This window comes from Martes martes, assembly GCF_963455335.1.
Source record: "Martes martes genome assembly, chromosome: 7".
Lineage (NCBI taxonomy): Eukaryota > Metazoa > Chordata > Mammalia > Carnivora > Mustelidae > Martes > Martes martes.
This window is the reverse complement of record NC_137894.1, coordinates 111920001-111935653: the sequence shown is the minus strand read 5'-3', so window position 1 is coordinate 111935653 and position 15653 is coordinate 111920001. Positions and strand designations below refer to the sequence as shown.

At 46.4% G+C, this 15653-nt stretch overlaps 1 protein-coding gene across 1 annotated transcript in view; it reads right to left on the bottom strand.

The window, feature by feature from the left end:
* Positions 1 to 11780, bottom strand: part of PLEKHH1 (pleckstrin homology, MyTH4 and FERM domain containing H1) — a gene marked incomplete at its 5' end in the record, with an annotated part of 42895 nt that extends 31115 nt beyond the window's left edge. Inside the window, one exon of the mRNA XM_080809596.1 lies at positions 11655 to 11780. Within this exon, the coding sequence (XP_080665722.1) occupies positions 11655 to 11780 (126 nt within the window). The remainder of the gene's footprint in view (positions 1 to 11654) is intronic.
* Positions 11781 to 15653: the final 3873 nt, after the last annotated feature.

The following is a 15653-nucleotide window of genomic DNA, read 5'->3' as shown; positions in this document are numbered from 1 at the left end:
TCAGAACCATCTCTAATACAGCTGCTGGGAGTGTTTACATTTCTTAAATAAGACTTACTTATTTGAGAGAGAGAGAGAGAGAGAGGGAGCACGTGCACAAGCAGGAGGGGCAGAATGAGAGGGAGAGAGAGAAGCTCAAACAGACTCGGTGCTCAGGACAGACCCTGATGTGGGGCTGCATCTCCTGACCCTGAGATCATGACCTGAGCCGAAACCAAGAGTTAGATGCTTAACCAACTGTACTGCCCAGGCACCGAAGAAGCATTTGATTTTTTAAGAATACAGTGGGGGGAGGGGGGGCTGGGTGGCTCAGTGGGTTAAAGCCTCTGCTTTCGGCTCAGGTCATGATTCCAGTGTCCTGGGATCAAGCCCGGCATCGGACTCTCTGTTCGGCAGGGAGCCTGCTTCCCTTCCTCTCTCTCTGCCTGCCTCTCTGCCTACTTGTGATCCCTGTCTGTCAAATAAATACATAAAATCTTTAAAAAAAAAAAAAAAAAAAAGAATTCAGTGAGGGGGACCTGGCTGGCTCAGCTGGGATAGCATCTCTCTCACTCTTTTTTTTTTTTTTTTAAGATTTTATTTATTTATTTATTTGACAGACAGAGATCACAAGTAGGCAGAGAGGCAGGCAGAGAGAGAGAGAGGGAAGCAGGCTCCCCGCTAAGCAGAGAGCCCGATGCGGGGCTCGATCCCAGGACCCTGGGATCATGACCCGAGCCAAAGGCAGCGGCTTAACCCACTGAGCCACCCAGGTGCCCCTCTCTCTCACTCTTGATCTTCGAGTCATGAGTTTGAGCCCCACGCTGGGTATAAAAGTTACTTAAGTAATAAAATAAATACAAATACAATGAAATACTGAATAGGAAGGCTTTGGATTCCTGACAAGTTTCTCTAGATTAACCTTCAGCTGGACCATTCAGATGTAACATCTCCTCTGTAGCTCAGAAGACATAAGATTCCCACAGGAAATGATCACTCATATTCATAACCTTCTTGAATATCAGACAACTGTCTGATATTTTCAAACTCCTTTCATAGAAAAACTTGTCTTTACATTCTATGGATGGAGAAACCAAGGTAGAGTGAAGAACAGAACTGTATTTGAATTCTACTGCCCAGCTGGGCATTTCCACTTGGACCAAGAGCAGTCAATGACACTGGTGAGGGCTGGAAATCCCTCTGGTATTGACAACACAGTGAGCGTTTTTTTTCCCACTGAGATTATACTATTAGACATCCCTTTAAAGTACACTATCCAGCAGTGTCCACAATAGCCAAACTATGGAAAGAGCCCAGATGTCCATCAACAGATGAATGGATAAAGGTTACACACACACATACACAGGAATATTACACAGCTATCAAAAAATAAAATCTTGCCATTTGCAATAACGTGGATGGAACTAGAGGGTATTATGCTATGTGAAGTCAGTCAATCAGAAAAAGATAATTATCATATGATCTCACACCTATGTGGGATTTAAGAAACAAGGCAGAGGATCATAGGGGAAGAGAAGAAAAAATAAAACAAGATGAAATCAAAGAGGGAAACAAATCATAAGAGACTCTTAATCATGGGAAACAAACTGAGGGTTGCTAGAGGGGAGCAGGGGTAGAGAGATAGGCTAACTGAGGGATGGACACTGGGGAGGGTATGTGTTATAATTATATAATACAAGGTATTATGTAAGACTGATGAATCACAGACCTATACCTCTGGAACAAATAGTACGTCATATGTTAATTAAAAAAATAACAAAGTACGCTATCACTGAAGCAAATGTAACGGAAGGCACCTTCCACAGAGTCTGGGTTCTTTTCCCAGCCTGGGCAGGCAGCCGCAGGGTCCCCATATTCCTACCAATCCTACAGCTGTTCTTATCTTCCCGGCAGGGACACTCAAAACTCAAAGCATTTTGTATTTGCCTTTATGCTGGAGTATTTTTTTTTCCCTCTAAAACTAATTTCTGAACACTGAAAACATTTTGAACATCTGGAACGTTTTTAAGAGAAGAGTGTAACGGTCATCCATGTATCCCTCACTACTGTCCAACGATTACCAACATCCTGCCATCCTTGTTTGAAGAGTATTTTTAACACCAATCTCTCCCTGTGTCGTGACGAATGCGCATTTCCTCCACGGCCTGGGAGTACTCCAGGTGTGTTTGTGCCCCAACAGCATTTCTAGAGTTTTCGAACTTCATTTAACACCAGCATCAATAGTTCTCACGAGGGCAGACTGCTCCTTACCCTGCATCCAGGGCCACCCCTGATCTGGGTTGTTTCTCCTCTCAGCGGGTTCCCTAGAGCCGTGTCCTCAGCTGTCCTCAGCTGTCTGTGGGCCTGGGGTGACGCGCTGGCCCAGGAGGTGTCAGGTTCAGGCAGGTGACTCTGAGGCGGCTCTGCTCTCACCAGCTGTGACCGGCACACGAGGCTCATAAATCAGTGGCCCCAGCACTGGCCTCGGTGACCTGACAACATGCACTGGGCGCCAACCTGGTGCTTGATCCCTGTGTCTGCAGCTCGTACACTTGTACACTCATGATGCCGTCACACGGCAGCACCCGGGCAGCGGCAGCAGTGGGCCCTCTCGGGCGCTCCCAGCACGGCCCTGTGAGCTGAACGGTGGTCTGAGCCGAGCACTGCACCTGCTGGGGCTCAGCCGCTCTGTGAAATGGGGGCTCAGCATTCTTACTGCCACGCTGCCCCCACTGGAGAGATGGGCACAGGGAAGCACTCAGGCTTGAACCTGACTGGCTCTGCCACGGTGTGGCTTTACGTAAGTTCCTGAACTGCTCTGTGCCTCAGTTTCCTTGCCAGGGAATAAAGGGTAATGAGTCTCCACCGCCTAGAGTTGCCGGAAAGATGACCACGAGGTGCCTCGCATAGAGCTCAGGTGCACAACGTGGCCCTTATGGTGAAGTTGACAGTCAGTTACTTGCTGGTTTTTCAGAGACAGAGATGACACGGAGGACTCGGGAGACCCGTTTGCCTGGCACGGTCTGGAGTTCCCCTGTTGTCCCATGATAATTACTAATAGGGCCTTCTTTTCTCTTTCCAGAGCGTCCTGGGTTAGATGATAAATTATACGGTCATCCCACGAATCAACCACCTACAGCAAGAATGGCTTCAAGCCTGAGGCTGCCAACTCTAGCCTCTGGGGCATCTTGCAAGACCTCGCGTGTTAGGGGCATGTAGCTGACACACAGAGAACTCCACAGGGCCACTGGCTGTGTGTCTGGCACCGGCTTAAGCACTCCACACGTGTCGACTCACTGAATGTTCATCCCACTAGGAAGGAGCACGTACTACTATTAGCCCGCTGTACAGATCAGAAACGGACGCCGGCGGGCTGGGGAACCTCGCTAACAGGCCACGTGGCAGAGAGGCAGAGCCAGGGTTCAAACTCGGGAGGACTGGTTCTAGAGTATGTGGTGCCGTTAGCTGCAAGGTCTCTCACATCCAGATCTCGTATGTCACATAAAAACAGAGATTCCACATATAATCCCTGGCTTCCAGCTTCCCTCGAAAACTCAGAAGATCTGGCCAAGCTAGGGTTCCACTTTCTTTTTTTCTTTTCTTTTTTTTTAAAGAGTTTATTTATTTATTTGACAGAGAGATCACAAGTAGGCAGAGAGGCAGGTAGAGAGAGAGAAGGGGAAGCAGACTCCCCGCCGAGCAGAGAGCCTGACGCGGGGCTCGATCCCAGCACCCTGAGAACATGACCTGAGCCGAAGGCAGAGGCTTAACCCACTGAGCCACCCAGGCGCCCCGGGTTCCACTTTCTCATGGCGATAACTGGCTTCCTCCTCTAGCTCCAGCCCGTTCCACTGATTCTTCCCAGGACCACCTGTCTCACTTGTGTAAGTGACCTGCCCATGTGTGAGCAGCAGCCCCCAGTCTGGGCTATTAAATTGTTCTAACTCGGGGCGCTGGGTGGCTCAGTGGGTTAAAGCCTCTGCCTTCGGCTCAGGTCATGATCCCAGGGTCCTGGGATTGAGCCCCAAGTTGGGTTCTTTGCTCTGCGGGGAGCCTGTTTCCCCCTCTGTCTCTGCCTGCCTCTCTGCCTACTTGTGATCTTTGTCTGTCAAATAAATAAAATCTTAAAAAAAAAATGGTTCTAATTCTGTTATCAAAGCCCATGCCATTCAACTTTTTTTTTTTTTTTTACTAGATCTTTTGTTTAAGTCAAATCCTATGTTTAGTCCTAAATATTTAAAATACGGCACCATGGGGCTGCCCTGGTCTGGCTACAGAAAAGGAAGGAGTGAAGGGGCTCTGAGTCTTCTCTGTGGGTCCCCTGCTCCTCTGGGGCATGTGGGGCTCAAGATGCTGAGAGGCCGTAGAGGGAGTTCGTGCTCAGAGCTCTCACTGTCAGGGGTGTAAGGACCCACACAGAGCGTCCTGGAGCCAGATTCCGGGGCCTTGCCCACAGACGGTTTTATTCAGCAAGCCTGAGGCACGGACCTGGGAATGCGCTTGGGAAGAAAATCTCAGGTGATCCTGATGTAGGAGGCCCACAGACCACACTCTGGAAAACACTAGACTGGCCACAGGATGCAAAGCATAGCAAAGCTTCTGGGCTACATCGTGGGGCCAGGCCCATATTGGCACAGAGCTTCTCGAATGGCTTCATAGGGGTACAGAACGCTATCAGTACTGAGGTTCCAGAAAAATACTGCAGCGGACCCTATTAAAAATAGGTAGTTGGGAGGGGCACCTGGGTGGATCAGTGGTTAAAGCCTCTGCCTTCGGCTCAGGTCATGATCCCGGGGTCCTGGGATCGAGCCCCGCATCGGGCTCTCTGCTCAGCAGGGAGCCTGCCTCCGCCTCTCTCTCTGCCTGCCTCTCTGCCTGCTTGTGATCTCTGTCAAATAAATGATAAAAATCTTAAAAAAAAAAAAAAAAGGTAGTTGGGAGAATGAAAAGCCTCTTCCTCTCCCTTCTCTCAATGTGCCTGCGCCTGCGCGCACGCACATGTACACACGAGCTCATCCACAGTGAATGAAAGTTCTAGAAGGCATCTGCTCCCAAAGCAAACTGGATCTGTCAGCTAAGGCCAATTCTGTGATGACTTTATGCAGACTTCAACATACTTCCAACTAGTCCTGACAGCCCTAGTACTCTCCTTTCGCAGTTCTTGACCTTTTCGTAAATTCTGAGGTACGTAAGGAAGTGTTTTTCTGGCCTCTGCGTTCCAGCCATACGTTGAGAAGCTGATGGCTCCAGAGAATCACCACCTCCGAACAGTCCCTGGTCTGAGGGGGGGAGGAGCAACAGCCATTGTTCTTTTGTTCAAGGGGACTGAACTGAACCACTTCTGTGTTTAAGGAAACAAAAAAAGTCTTAACCTACACATTTTTGGTATATAAATGTAAACTGGGTTACTGCATTTCAAAACCTTGGTTGGTGGAACTAGTAAGAAATTCCAGAAAAGAGGGAGTGCACACAATCCTACTGGAAGGGGTCTTGGGAAAAAGCCGCTTCAGTGAAAAATATTCAAGCTAAAACATGAGGGATGTTGGGGCACCTGGGTGGCTCAGTCGTTAAGCGTCAGCCTTCGGCTTGGGTCATGGTCCCAGGGTCCTGGGATTGAGCCCCTCACTGGGCTTCCTGCTCTGCGGGGAGCCTGCTTCTCCCTCTCCCACTCCCCCTGCTTGTTCCCTCTCTTGCAGTGTCTCTCTCTGTCAAATAAATATAAAGTCTTAAAAAAATAATAATAAAAACTAAACACGAGGGATGTTTCATTACATTACTTCTTTTCAATAAATCCACTCAAACCCCTTTTGGAAGCAGAGAGAGATAAATACATCAAAAGCTTAAAACATGCGTTAATTCTAATACTGATGCCGTGTGTTCATCATGGTCATTCCTACTGTGGATGGCTCCTCTGCGCAGTTACTACACTCCCACTTTTCTGATGGGATGACTGAAGCACAAGTTTAGCAAGAACAAGAAAAAAAATCCCAGGGGCTTTCATACCACCTATAGATCCTCCTAGAACAGTATCAAGTTTTAAATTGATCTGATAGCCTTTGTGACTTCTTCAGCAGAGCAAGGAAGAGAACAGAGCAGGAAGGGGGGGGGGGGGCGGATCGACCGGACACGGTGGGGGAGGCTCCCAGGGAGCAGAGCTAGATGTGAACTCCCCGGCATCAGCCACCCCCTCGACTCCTGTCCTGGACAAAAAGTGCACCCTCAGTTCATCTGGCTCCACAGTGCGTCGTCCTGGCAGCCTGGGTGTCCATGGCAACGGCACACCAGGCCTGGTGTGGTGCACCAGCAGAGAAAAGTCTAACACTGTTTCCCCTCCCCTGCCCTTCCTCGCCCTTAGGTGAGGGATTATGCAGTAACCTCGACGTCTTTTCTTTCAGAAAAATTTGCTTTTTAGCACAGATCATTCCACATCCCGAACAGCAATTCTGCAAGAGGGAGGCTGTAGGGTGGGGAAGGAGGAAGGGCACGTTTCCAAACCTTCATAGCCCATGGGCAGGATCTGATCCCAGGAAGGGCCGCTCCCCTGGGAAGCACCCAGGCTTGGCCTGCTCTGCACCACAGCCAGCCATGAGCGAGCGGCCATCAGCCAGCCAGGTGGTGCAATCCCCACGGGCTGTGGCCGAGTGAAAGGGCTGGCCAGAGGGACCCAGAGAGCTGACCTGGCTTAGCCGGTATAGGTGGGTACTGGTGATGATTAACTAGTAAGTTCTAGGAGCAGCGACAGAGACCCGACCTGGGCTTGGCCCCAGCACCAGCTCTCCTGAGAAACCTGAGTCATCTCCCGTGATCTGAAACTTACCTTGACGCACGGGGGAAAATCTTTAAGTGAACTGTTGAACCTGTCCTGTGGGTTTGGGATGATTGCAGGTGACAGGCCCAGCCCTGACATTGAGCAACGTGGTGTTTATGGCTTTTAAGGTTTCCTGCCAAGAGGTCTGATGTTGGGCTACTGTCCTGGTACTCTTCCTCAATTCTTCCAGCCTATGATCCCTAGTCAAGATGTCTTTCTCTATCTTCTTCCCCCTGAACCCCAACCTCTTCTGCCCTGTGTCTACATGCTTCCCCTTTCTTTACCCAAGTCATATCTGAGCCCCCAACCTTTTCATGGGAGGGCATTCCAGCTACATGACAATCAAAGGCAGCCTGGAAGAAGAGACGGGGCCAATCTTACAAAGTTCAACCTACTTACACCCAAGTGTGTTTACTGATGTGTTTAAGGACCCTGGGGAACAGGGGAGAAAGGAGCTGTAAGACATTTTTTTATTATGAAATATTTCAGGAAACACATGGAGAATAGTATTTTAAACACGTATCCACCATTCAGCTTTATCAGATCTTAATTTCTGTTGTCTCTGCTTCTGACATAAGAAATGGGCCACTACAGAGAGGCGAAGGCCCCAGTCTACTCTTGGATTTCACTTCTAGCATCAACCCCACGCTTGGTTGTGTTTACATTTTATCTCATTTGCATACACCCCTAATCAATAGATAGACCGTCTTGTAGGTTTTAAAACTTCATATAAGCCACATTGTTCTCTACACGTCCTCCGGATCTTTTTTGTTCAGTGCTGGTGTTTGAGATTTAAGCACGTAGCTCATCCGATTCATTTTTACCTGCGATGTAGTATTCCACCGTACAAATACCCTCGGTATGTTTATCCACTTTCCTGTTGATAGACGTTTAGGATATTTCCAGTTTTTCATACAGCAATGCTACATTCTTGTATGTGACAAGACATTCTTATATATGTCTCCTATGACTGATACATTTGGATTTATTTCTCTGTTGCATTTTCTGCCTTCTATTTACTCCTTTTTTTTTTTTTTAATACTCTTGTTTTTCCTTCCTGGTCTAGATTTAATAGACTTTATTCTATTTCCCTACTCTACTGATTTGAAAGTTATAGACTCTACTTCTACTTATTATCATCATTCTAGACTTAAATTCCAGGCTAATAACTGCTACTTGATCCCCAGGATCTGTTTTCCTCTTCTTTCTCACACAAAATAAAGCCTCCAACTTTTTTTTTTTTTTTTTTTTTTTTTTTAAAGATTTTTTTTTTAATTTATTTATTTGACAGACAGATCACAAGTAGGCAGAGAGGCAGGCAGAGAGAGAAGGGAGGAAGCAGGCTCCCTGTTGAACAGAGAGCCCGATGCGGGGCTCGATCCCAGGACGCTGGGATCATGACCTGAGCCGAAGGCAGCGGCTTTAACCCACTGAGCCACCCAGGCGCCCCAAGCCTCCAACTTTTAACAGAGCACATCGTTATGCAGAATAATGACTGCACTTTCCAATCTTCCCTGCACCTGGGAACGACCACGAGAATAAATTTTGGCCAACGGGATATAAGCAGAAGCGATGAATGGAAGCTCCGGGTCATACCCATAAAGGGAAGAGGCTGGGATGTGGCCATCACAGGAACCCTCTTCGACCATGCAGCAGACATCACCCCAGGACTGTACTGCTCACATCGGCAAGGTTACATGAGAAGGAAATAAACAGCTGCTGGTTTTAAGCCGTCATGTTTTTGGGTACTTTCTTACGGCAGCCACCCTACAATCTAGCTAATACGGTCTGCACAGATTTTTAAGAAATGCATACTGCCCAGATTCGTTCTGCTGCACAAGTCTGAGGCTGCACAACCTTCATCAAGTTGGGGAATTTTTACATCATTATCTCTCCAAGTAATGTCTCTCCTTCATCCTGTTCTCCACTTCTGGGACCTTATGTGATCTTGTCATCCTAGCGTCCAGGTCTCAGCCTCTGGGCCTTTCTCTCTCTGGGCTGCATTCTGGACGGTTTCTTGCATTCGGCCTATCTTCCCACTCTATAAGCTCATCTCCATGGTGCCTCATTGGATGTTTAATTCAACTGTTGAACATTTAATTGCAGTGAAGACATCTTTTGTTTCCAGCAGTTCTATTTGGTTCTTTTTCCAGTCTACCTGATCTTTTTGGATACTGTCTTGTTCTTACCTCACATGCTCAATCTCTTCATTACCTCTTCAATAATTTTGAACTCATATATTTTATGGTATCTTGCCAACAGTTCCTTATTCCAAGTTCTTGTGGGATCTAGTTGTGTCTGAAGACTCTAACTCAGGACAGATTATTCTCTCAAGCATTTAGTCGTTTGGGATCATATATGCATCTTTACTATGGGTTTACTATGGGATAACGTGAGGATCCCGTGTGATTTGGGTTGAGGTCTTGTTTCTCCAGAGAGGTTCTGTGTCTGTTCCTACAAGGTCTCCAACGGGTATCACTGGCCCAGAACTTAGGGTTCTTAATCCACACAAAGAGTATAAATTCTAATGCTAAACCAGTACCATCATCACACTCTCCAAGAATACTTTTCTTTGGCTTTCTTTTGTTTTTTCTGCCCCGAGCCTTGGCTAAGAAGCTTTTCGGTCATCTCCCAGTGTTGGCAGATGATTTTCTTTTCCTTGTCTACCTTTTAACTTACAACAAAGAACTTTGATAGTCCTCACTTTACGGTAAAAGTTTCAGTTTAAGCTCCAGCTTCCAAAGGGCCAGACCTCATCTCTATCTCCACAGATTAAACCCCAAACCTCTCATCACTACAGGGAGGCCAGTCACACAGCCCGTCCTACTGAGCTGCCCAAGCTGAGTACCACTTGGGTTTTCACTCTTTGTATTTCATAGTGGTCTTTTTTTTTAAGGTTATTTTGTGGTCCCTATCACTAGAAACAGAAGTTTTTTTCCTCTGAGATGTGTTTTAAACCAGCTGGGAGACCCTTACTTACCCTCTCCTTCCCTCCCACACCTTCCCCAATAACCTATCCTAAGGCAAGGTTCTCAAACCATGAAACTAATTTCTGGGAGCTTGTTAAACATGCACATTATGAGAGGCACCCCCAGGAGATCTGGACCAGGAGGACTGGGCGAGGGGGCATCCAGGAATGTACAAGCTTAATAAGCACTCCAGGTTTCTGGCATGGGTGGCCCCAGGACCACCCTTTGAGAACCACTATTTAAGGCTGGCTTCCCTTTTCCTGTGGCGGAATTCTACCCTTTCTCTTAGTACCTGAACCACGGTCACAGGAACACAGCCGGTCTCTGTTTTGCAAAGCCTGAACTTGGAGACAGCAGTGCCAACAGACCCAAAGTTCACAAGTTCTAGTTCAGGCTGAACCAGTGCTACTACCCTTGGCAGTGGAAATGCAGAGGTAATGCCAATAACTTGTCTTCCCAAACGCCAACGTGTGGAGCTATCAGTAAAACTGGCCATTTCCTCAGGCTTTACTAATCAGACTTGGAAATTCCTTGGAGAGGGGTGGACTGAGTTTTACTTTTGTCGTATGAAAGAAAGGGTTGGCTACACAGATGGATGATGCAAACAAAACTAGAAAGAAGAGAGCTGATTCAATTAATATATAATTAATTTATTATATCATGATATAATTAATATATCACGATATATAATTATATTAATATATAATTATATATTATATATCATAATATATTAATTATAATTATATATTATATATAATATAATATATAATTATATATTAATATATAATTTTTTTCCCTTTAGTACAGGTCTCTACTCTCCAGATAGGTTATACTCCAAAGTGTTTCTGAAAGTCAGCTGTTTAGAATGCATCTTCCCAGAGAAATATTACAAATGATGGTCAGTTTCCCAGACCAGACCACCCAAGCCTATAAAGATAATAATCATTCCCGTTTAAGACTTATTCCATGCCAGAACCTTTATATATGTGACCTGACACAATTCTCAAAATAACTGCAAGGCAGACATTTGTGTACCTGCCTTAGGGGTGAAGGGACTCGCCAGGGTTACACAGCCAGTAAGTGGCAGGTGGCTCTGGCTCGAAAACCTGTGTCCTCACCACCAGGAAACCAGGCTGCCTTCCACAGCTCCTATGCTTAATAGAGGGTGACAGCAGGGTGTGGCTTCCCCTCTTCTCCCCTAAGAAGATTAAAAAAAAATCTCCTCCCTCTTCCTTCCCCACACTGAAGAAGAAATATTAAGGGAATAATAGAACCTCCGCTATAGCCACAGTTGTCGCAAGAGGTTATGGAGGGCCGAGAAGATTTCTATCACTTCTCTGGAGCAGGAAAGAATGCAAGAGGACAGTTTAGTCAGCTGCTCTGATTTTGGACTTAAAAAAAAAATACGCCAGGTTTCATTTTGCATGTGTGCAAAGTATCTCACTAAAAGTTCACCTTTCTGCAATGAGTAGTAAATAAGCCCTAGGGATATAATACACAGCATGGTGAATATACACAATAATGTTGCATTATAATCATCAAATTTGCTAGGAAACTGGAACTTCATTATTCCAACCACTAAAAAGAAATGACAATTACATAACAGGATAGAAATACTAATTACCACTACAAAGGCAACCATATTATAATATACAAATGTATCAGATTAATATGTGGTATACCTTAAATTATATAATGTTACATGTCAAATATACTTCAATTAAAAATTAATTGATACTTCATTAATAATTAATAATTAATTATAATTAATTAATAATTAATACTTCAAAAAAAGAAGCAGCAGCAGAAAGTTCACCTTCCCCAACTCTCCTTCTCTAACTCTGGCCCTGTCTGACATTGACCTCTGCAGGGAGGTTGGTTAGCTCTCCAGGACTCACCTTGTCAGCAAGCAGCTCCCTGATCTTGCTGGCCTGCAGGCGGAACCGGAAGAGCTGGGTTTCCAGGGCCAGGCAGCGCTTCTGCCAGTCCACGCTGGCACGGGTCTCCACCTTGAGTTCCGCCATGATGGAGTCAACTTCTGGCTATTCCAGGGATGCCTGGGAACCAGTACAGCAAGAGGAGAAGATAAGGAAGTGTGTGAGGAGGAGGGCAGAGAAAACAGAGCTGGGGAGGTGATTGAGTCATCGCCACAGCCACTTTTCTTGGCTCAGTGTGTCCCATTCCATCGTAAGCTAGCTAAGCAAACTCAGAGAATCACAAGGTCTGAGAAACTGTAAGGCGAACCTCGTCTCATTTTTATTTAAAGATTTTATTTATTTATTTGTCAGAGAGAGAGACCAGAGCACAAACAGGGGGAGCAGCAGGCGAGGGAGAAACAGGACCCTGGGATCACGACCTGAGTCTAAGGCAGACACTTAACCAAATGAGCCACCCAGGCATCCCCCTGGTCAGTAGAAAGTAGGGCCTCATTTGTTTTTCATTCAATTTTCCATTTAACAAAAATGTATCCATTCAACAAATATTTATTTTTAAAAATATTTTATTTATTTGACAGAGAAAAAGTGAGAGCAAGAGAGTGCACAAGCAAGGGGAGCTGAAGGCAGAGGGAAAGGGAAGCAGGCTCTCCCCGCTGAGCAGGGAGCCTGCTATGGGGCTGGATCCCAGGACCTTGAGATCATATACATATAAATGACTTAAATGTGAAATGATATAACGTCTGGGATATATGCTTTAAAACACTTCATGGTAGGGGGCTAGCAGTGGTTTGGGGAGGAGATACATGAAATAAGATTTATCAAATTGCTGGTAAGTTTTGAAGTTAGGTGATGGGCATCTGGAGTTCTTTATACTGGTTTCTCTATTTGAATGAATGCCTAGACTTTTCCGTAATAAAAATTTAGGTTTTTTTGGTTTTTGTTTTTAATTCCTTTTCCCTTCTTCAGGAGCCCCATGACCTCGGAAAACCCAGTCACCTCCTGAACTGCTGCTGAATGCTACCCTGGTGACCAGTGAGCCTGTCCTCCATAGGTTAACGGCCTCACATTTGACTTTTTTTTTTAATCTTCTTTCTTAGCCCTTCCTCCCTCCCTTCCCCCTCCATCCAGCCTTCCTTCCAACTATCCCATTTGACTTTTGTAAGTATCTTTCTACCATACTACAAATAGCTATCACTTATTTATCATGTGTGGCCTCTTTAATCCACATGACAATACATAAGACAAGGTACAGGCACTGTCCACACTCGCGCATGAAGTCACCGAGGAACTGAGAGGCTACACAGAGAGTTCTAGAGCTAGTAAGTAGTGGGGCTGGGATTCTTGTTCCAAAGCCCCTACTCTGAGCAACTGTGCTTTTTACCCATCTAAAAACTGGAAAGAATTCTGATTTTATAGAGTGAACTAGATTGTGAAGAATGAGAACAATATTTTATGGGATCTTTCACCTTGGCAGTAAGGTGAACCTATATTCAAAGTTTTCCAGGGCATCCTGGTCTCAAACATTCTGACACCACAACCTCCATAAGCACAGACATGTATCATGTGTCCTCACTTCATGTAAAATACTGCCAGTGGACCTGTAGAGAAGCCCCACAATTAAACACTGACGGGTCTGGGGTCTAAGTCTTCGGGTTCTGGGCAGCTCAGAACGCTAGACATGTGACCTCAGTCCTGCTCTCCCGGGACTGTCATGCTGAACAATCCCGACATTGTGACCTCCCAGCAATCCCCACCTCAAAAGACTGGGACCGACTGGAACGGCCAGGAAGACAAAAGACAAAAACAAAACATGACCTTCTCTGAGCTAAGATCGCAGCTGAAAAGACAAAACAGAACCTTGTGGGGCCTCCAGAGAAGGCCGGGAGGCCTCATCGTGTTTGATTTGCTTTGTCCTTCAAAGGGATTTTGCTTTTCCTCATATTTAAAAAAAAAAGTGTGGCAGATCTGAAAGTAGGACCTGGAAGTCTTGCAGCCTAGCTCAGGGCTAAGAATCAGCGGTAACAACACCCAGGTAAAACCAAGGGGCAGGGGAAATGTAATCCTTGCGTGCCACTGAAAGGGTTTGGTGAATTTTCATTCCCTCTTAACTGGCTGTCAAAGCTGCAGCTCTGATTCCATGGGGACAGTGGACAAAATCTCCAGGAGCTCTGGAAATAAAACACATCACTGACCTCTGCCTAGCCCTGAGAGTTGAAATTATACCCAGCCTGCAGGGAGTCCTGTCCCAATCAAGCAGCTTATGACATCACACTTCTGAACAGATCAAGTGCTCTGCTGAAGCCTCTCCCTTGCCCTGGGAATGCGGTAAGGGGGCTGGACCTGTGCTAGGCTTGCCTCAGCATGTGAGAAGAGCTACAAGTTTTCAAAAGGGAACTGGAGCAAGGGGCCTGCTGCCAAACACGTGGTCCAGAGGCTCTTCCAACAGAAGCAGGTGGTTGCCGCAGCAGCTATAAAACATTAGAGGTTAAGGCAAAATACCAGTACGTTGAACTTCACCTGCTAAGTCACCTCGCACTTGTACCTCCCGTAAAGATGTGCAAAGATGAGCAGAAAATAATTTACAGAATGGTTAACTTTTCAAAGCACCGTGAAGGTGTGATTTCTCTCCTTATCCTCTCAGTATCCCTGAAATGTAGGACAGGGATATTATTCACAAAGAACAGATGAGAAACCCTATCACATCTGTGACTTGAGATACGCAGCTAAGGAGAATCAGAGTGGGGCCAAGAATCCCGATCTCCCAACACACAGAACATCCTCTTTCCATGCACATGCTTCAGTGGCGGTGGTGGAGTCTCACGGCTAGCCTAACACAACACTAATGGCAAAACAGATGGGACAGAAATGACAGAAGGGACAAAACCCAGTACAACTGTTCATTTTTTATTCTGAAAAGCTTCATATATATACAAGAACTAGGGAGAACAGTACAGTGAGTCCCCATGGGCCCTCCTCCCCAGCTACAAGGATCAGCTCCTGGTCACTCTTGTGAAACCCACTTCTCTTGGGGCGCCTGGGTGGCTCAGTGGGTTAAAGCCTCTGCCTTCGGCTCAGGTCGTGGTCCCGGGGTCCTGGGATCGAGCCCCACGTCGGGCTCTCTGGGCAGCGGGGAGCCTGCTTCCTCCTCTCTCTCTCTGCCTGCCTCTCTGCCTATTTGTGATCTCTATCTGTCAAATAAAGTAAATAAAACCTTAAAAAAAAAAAAAGAAACCCACTTCTCTTGATTTCTTCTAGTGCCCAGAGCGCTAAACTGTTTAGCAGGTGACAAATGACCACACAGCCTGAGGCCCTGCTGTAGAACTCCCTAAGTCCTCTGGCATCCTGGAATGGAATGACGTAGCCAGGGAGGGTGGTGGAGAATGCCTCAGAGGCAGGAGCTGTGTGCAGGACAGGTGATGAAAAGAGGCCACAGGGAGTCGTTAGGTGACCTCAGACTCTGGGCCAGTATCAGAGAAAACACAGACTTGACCTGGGATGACTTTGGCAAGCGTAGGGATTTGACCAGAAATTGACAAGATGCAGAGAGTAAATGTAATTCAACCAACTTTTTGTGAAGTGATTCCTACGTGCAAAGTCAGGAACATAAAGATGAATAAAGATCTCATGGTTTGCAAGGCTCAGGTCAACAGTGTATATCCTGGAACTTTCCTACAAAGAGGACGAGCCAATACAAGACCTTAAACGGAAGAGGTCAGAGGTCACTGCAGGAGGCTTCCCAAGGGAACACGGACTCTGTTCTGGGTACAGTTTCCACTGGGCTCTCCCGTGTCCCCTCACTACGGTTCACTACCTGAGTGTGAGCACCTTTTGTGATTTCCACTCACTAGTGATGGGCCACCACCATCTTCTAACACTGCTACACTAGGCTGGCCACCTGCCCAACTGTGGGAAGAGAAGAGCTTTGTGCTCCCTTTCTGAGGATGGAGCCGGGGGTGGGTG